This window comes from Nanorana parkeri, unplaced genomic scaffold, assembly GCF_000935625.1.
Source record: "Nanorana parkeri isolate BGI_ZX_2015 unplaced genomic scaffold, ASM93562v1 scaffold91, whole genome shotgun sequence".
Classification (NCBI taxonomy): domain Eukaryota; kingdom Metazoa; phylum Chordata; class Amphibia; order Anura; family Dicroglossidae; genus Nanorana; species Nanorana parkeri.
This window is the reverse complement of record NW_017306359.1, coordinates 1952856-1958771: the sequence shown is the minus strand read 5'-3', so window position 1 is coordinate 1958771 and position 5916 is coordinate 1952856. Positions and strand designations below refer to the sequence as shown.

At 45.8% G+C, this 5916-nt stretch overlaps 1 protein-coding gene across 3 annotated transcripts in view; it reads left to right on the top strand.

Moving 5' to 3' along the window:
- Window positions 1–3680: 3680 nt before the first annotated feature.
- GXYLT1 (glucoside xylosyltransferase 1) overlaps window positions 3681–5916 on the top strand; it is a 28530-nt gene continuing 26294 nt past the window's right edge. For 2 of the 3 annotated variants that reach the window (XM_018552534.1, XM_018552532.1), the window contains exon 1: window positions 3681–3928. In XM_018552534.1, the coding sequence (XP_018408036.1) occupies window positions 3771–3928 (158 nt within the window). In that variant the 5' untranslated portion in view covers window positions 3681–3770. Of the gene's footprint in view, window positions 3929–4216; window positions 4235–5916 lie in introns of all 3 variants that reach the window. The other variant, XM_018552533.1, reaches the window with a different exon arrangement.

Below are 5916 nucleotides of genomic sequence, written 5' to 3'. Positions count from 1 at the left end.
AATTGAGGCTATTAAAGCAGTTCTGAAATAAATGGTGCTAAAAAAAGTGCATTCACTTCTGATTTTGTTCAACTTCAAAGGGTTCTCCAGGATGAATCAGTATTTTCTAGATGCTACCTATTGACCATTCCAGGAAGTGGCATAGATTGTTACCCCACTCAGTCAGCCCCTCTTACAGTATAAAGTAACACTAAACTAAGTTAAATCTTAATGCATTTAAATACCCTAATTATTAATAAAAATATCTTATTTGTGTATCACTCGGCTGTCGATCCTCAAATCTCTGAATTGGTGCTGACACTGTCCTTCCTTCTGGAGGGTGGCTATTTTTGTTCCCCATGGTCCCAACTCACTCCTGTGATGGACTACAATCTTATGTTTAGTTTACTAACTTGTATTGAAATTCTATTCCATCACAGGAGTGAGCTTGGAGTGGTGGCTACTTTACAACACACACAGGGACCATGGGGGACAAAAGTAGCCACCCTCCAGAAGGAAGTGTCGTTAAAAATTCAGGATCAACAGCCGAGTGATACACAAATAAGGTCCAGTATTGTTATTACTAAGGGTACTTGAATGCATTTTTAAGATTTTACTTCTGAGTTTGGAATCACTTTAAGTCTCTGATATCATAGTCTCTAACATAGAAATGTTCTCATCTTCAGATGGAGCTGCTGCTGACGCGTCTGCTGTTTGTTATTAAATGGATTAGTCGGTATCAAATGGGAATTGTTTTGTTTATGCTGGAGAACCTTTTTAAGACGCCTTTAAAATCACAATTTCACTAGAATTTGTAACTGTCTACTTTTTTAATATACAGTTTGAATTACCAAAACCTAATGTGTGCTTCCTTTCTTATTTTGTGCTTACTATCCAAGGAAATCAGAGGGTTCATTTGAATGTACAGTAATTGCTTACTATTATTTTGTTTACATACCGTTTTTCACATCTGTTTGGTGAATTCAGATTAACTATTGGTCCAGATTGTTAATTCACTATAATTCCTGTCCCAAGCCCTATGCAGGTATGCTATTCTAAAGGCTGTGGTTGCCTTGTACTGTGATTATCAGTTCCAATGTCAATATCCATTTAAATGTAAAATCAAAACAAAATTCCATTGTTTGTTTCATTGTTGCCCAGGGTGATACATTTATTAAAATCCAGGCTAGTATCCAGTACATGTTCCAATAAAATATTTTTATGTATACAGGTTTTGCATTTTTGTTTACAACCACCTAAAATAAAAGGTAACCTTACCCAGTGAATGTCTTTTTGTATTTCTTGTGCATTACATATACACACACATGGCATCACATATACAGCCACAACACAACGCACAGGTTATTACACATACAGACACACAACACAGGCTATTCTATATATACATACTTACACACAGGGCATTACACATACACCCACACGGCACCCCGCACCATCTCTATGTCCCCCTCAATTACCTGCTGGCCAGGGCCTGACACTTGAGATTATGCATGAGGTCCCATGCATAGTTATTTCAGCTCAGGCTGCACGAAGGGGACCTGCAGCACAGCAAGCTGCTGGGACCCCTCCCGTTGTCTGCCAGTCCACCGCAGGGCCTCCCCTGTATTGTGGCGTCTGCACAATTATGGTGTTCTATTATTCCATCGGACCCGTGACTTTATCGGATCGGATTAAAGTTACGGGTCTGATGGAATGATAGAACACTGGGACAGACCACGGGGCACACCGCAGCCATACAACCTAACCGAATACCCTCTACGTGGCACACTCACCCACTGCTATCACGGCTCTGTAAAAGCAAAACTACAGTTGCCATAATCCTTGGTGCACAGACAGGAAGTTAGGCTGTCAGCAGGAAATAAGGATGGACCGTAGAAAAGATGGCTGCCATCATACAGCCATCTTTTAATATGGGAAGGTGCACAGCTGTGAGAAGCAGTATATGGGTAAGCAATCTGGGATCCCTCCAGGAGTTGGGCACTCGGTCCATGACCGAGTGCCTGACTCATGGGCTTCATTTCCACTCGCCCCCACGCAATTTTCACTTGCAAACTGCGAGGGGGCGAGTGGAAATTTTGAGCCCTGATCTAGTTATTTGGGGCATTAAATGATATCTGGCAAATACATTATTTGTTATGGGTTGTTTATTTTAGTGGTAGGTCACGATGCCAGGACAAGGTCATCCAGTGCCCAGGGTGAAAATGCCAGACTTCACTAGGGAAGTTGCGTGCCAAAACATTGTGTCCTGTAGTGATCAGCACTACAGACCAGACCAGGAAATCAACACTTCTTTCTACTGCAGCCATTAGAAGTGGCAAGTATCTAATTCTTTATAGTGAGCTTTTTATTGCAGGTATAAGATTTAGTGACAGAGTTGCTTTAAGGTGTTTTTTTAAAGTAATATCAAGCTTCTTTCAATAATAAATACACATGAAACAAATACACATTGCCCAGCAAAGTATTTCTTTAAATGTTTTGCCCAATCAGTTACAGTCCTCATGTTTCCAAATAGCTGGCGCCAACTCTCTCGGCTCAGCTTCCCTGAACCTCCTGTCTATTACAAGATCCAGAGGGACAGCACAGACTCCAACAACTGTCCATCTGCTAGCTTGGAGGAGGGAGGAGCGGGATGGCTTGATCCCGATCTTAAAGCTGTCAGTGCCAGCTTAGTCACTGTGCCCTGTGCACACTTCCAGCAAAGAACAATGGGCGTATACATGTGGAGACCGGGCATTAAAGGCCACCTTCTTGCAGCCACATACATACGGTATGTGAGCTAGTTGAGGGCTGGCTGGTTGGTTAAAGTGATACAACACATATGATATACACACACACACACACACCCCCACCCCCCCCCCCCCCCCCCCCCATAAACAGATGGGGGAATTTATGAAAACTGGAGCAGTCAGAATCTGGAGCAGTTTCCCGTGGCAACCAATCCGCTTCCATCATTTTAAAAGCCTGAACCAACTGGAGAAGCTGATTAGTTGCTATGAGCAACTGCTCCAGATCCTGCCCGCTCCCGTTTTGATAAATTTCCCCCATAGAATATTAAAAGAAATAAACATAATCACCGCAGATACACTCTAAATAGAGAGAAAACTTTTTTTAAGCAAATCTTACCAAAGCAGCAAACTGAGCCAAATGAGGAGTTGAGGATTTAGTGACATTCAGCCAAAAGCTAATTTGCTGTGAAATCTGTCTAACCGGAAACACTCTGCTCATCCCTACTACTGAGGTAGAACCATGCATAACTGCAGGTGCTGGAAGTTAGAGATCAGGGTAGGCAACCATGGCACTTCAGCTGTGTTGAAACTACAAATACCTTCATGCCTCTGCCTCTGAAACTCATGCAGGTAGCTGTCAGACTCTTGCAATGCCTCATGGGACTTGTAGTCCCACAACAGTGGGTGTGCCCAGGTTGCCTACCCCTGGTATAGGTTTATATAGAAGGGGTAGTGGAGTGAAGATTGGATTCACCAGTGGCAGTATCAGTATTATCAAAGTACATATACAGCTCGTGCACACAGAAGTTGTACATTGAGCCCCCTCCGCCTGACTCAGCCCCGCCTCCCTATCCGTCACAGGGTACACATTGCCATCTTGTAGCCGCCCATCGCCTACGCCAGCCCCGCCTCCCTGTCCTTCGCACAGCACCCGTTGTCCCCGCCCCTCGCCAGCCCCGGATCTGGTGTATACTCGGAGCTCCCGGAAGGAAGCGTCTCAGCTCAGCTGAGGCCGGGGAGCAGCCCAGACGGAAGGAATGTGTAATGAGGCGCTCGGTGTCCCGGCTGGTGTTGCTCTGCTTGGTGTGTGGCTTCTGTTCGCTCCTGTACGCCCTCTCACAGAGGGGGAGCGGAGACACCGAGGCGCAGCAGCCGCTCATCTCATCCCCTCGGTGGCGGGCAGAGCAGCCGCAGAGACTCAGGTATATAGACACGTGATCAGCTGAGTCACCTGCCTGTGCATGTACGCCCCGTCGTTCCGAGTGATGGCTGTGATACAGAGGCTTGGAATCATGGCAATGTGTGTACATAGGAAGGGATATCATGGTGTGACTACAAATGAAGATGATAACACACTCCTTTATTATGTTGACACTCATGTAACTTCTGGGCAAACTGATCACTGCCAAAGGATTTCTATTTCTGTCCACCCAGTCCTGACATTTACACAGCTCTGCCACACAACACACTCTTGTCTGTCACATGTCTAGTCCTTCCCCCACCCTTCCGTTTGTCACTCTGCCCTCCCCTCCTATCAGCATGCCCCTTAATAGTAGTTGAGCACTGCAGCACAACTGATTTGGTTCTTTGCGCTGCTTCTCGCTCTCCCAGTCTGCTGTAGAGGGACTGCAAGAGGTTGCTGCAAAATCCCTCCGCACTGCAAACTCTCAGTCCCTCACTTCTACCCCTTCATTGTAAAGCAGTACTGTAGTACCAGAGTAATAACTAGGGTTAAAGGTAAATGTAAACGGTTATTCTGTCTTGGATGCAGCTAAGATGGTTTAGATCAGGAGTGGGCAAACTCTGGCCCTCTAGCTGTTGTTAAACTACGAATCCCATGAGGCATTGCAAGATTCTCACAGCCACAGGTATGACTCAGAGACAGATGCATCATGGGACTTGTAGTTTCACCATCGCTGGAGGGCTGGAGTTTGACTACCCCTGGTCTAGTCTTTCAGCAGGTTTAGATCCTCTATTAGGTTTTTATTGCTGCATTTTTTAACTGACTTTGTGTGCCGGAAACGAGGGGACATCTTTCCGGTGACTCTATCACTTCAATCAAACTCTCAGTCCCCGTTCACACCTTTTGTGTTCCATGAACACGGGTCATGTGCATGCTTTGACGTGTATTGATGGCCTGTGTCAAATGTGCACTGCGCTTGCAGCCGCATTACTTGTTGCAGGCACCTCAAATGTGGCCGGGAAAAAAAGTGAGAAGATCGCAGATGAAAATGCTGCATGAGCTTCTTTGCCACGTTTGTCGCATGCGTGGCAGCCCATTGGCGTGAATGGGTGATGCGTGGCAAAAACTGAGCGCAGACAATGCACATTCCTGGTACGCCAAGGTGTGAACGGGGCCTTAAAGGCTGATTCACACCAGATGTCACAGCCTCAATCCACTGATGTGGCAGTAGCATTGTTTTCAATCATCTCAGTTCATACCACCAGGTTTTGGTGGTGCGCACTGAAAAAAAAAAAGCACAGCGTGCAGTATTTCTTTCAGCGCAGTGTGGTGTGCTGTGACTGTAAAAGTGAAAACATTGTCATTTGTGACATTTCAATAAAGTATTAAAAAAAAAAAAGTAAACTGTGATGCTGAGGCATTTTACTTTTTTTTTTAAAACTTTATTTGGAGTGTATAAAGTGTACACCCCATTCAGTTTTTTGGTGTGCTGTCCTTGTGTACCATCCAGTGTACTAGATAAATACCAATAGCTGCGCTAGGAGTATAATTGTGTTCCAACCAATAGACCAGCTGCAATTATAAAAATTAGCACCATCCAGTGCACTGTGGAAAAAATACAGCACACCGCACTAGATGCAACAGTTAATTGATTAAGTCGATTAAAATCGACGATCGAAAACGTTGTCGACATTTTCGATCGTCGATTCGTCGGCTATTGATTCATTAGCCTGTTCGGGGCTCCACACATGGCCTGAGCCGCACGCACGTCACACGCTGTTCCCGCTGCGCCCAGGACGCTGAGGCCATGCCCACCGCACAGGACGCTGAAGCCGCGCACGCCGCTGCTGTGAGCTCCCTCACTCGCCGCTGGCCCGCCGACAATCGAGGGCCCACGATTTGAAAGTAGGTCAGGACCCCTTGAACTGTACCCCTCCACCCACAAACATCCGCTAGGGAACTACAAATACAAGCATGCCATCACTGTCCCTGTACAACCCCCCCCCC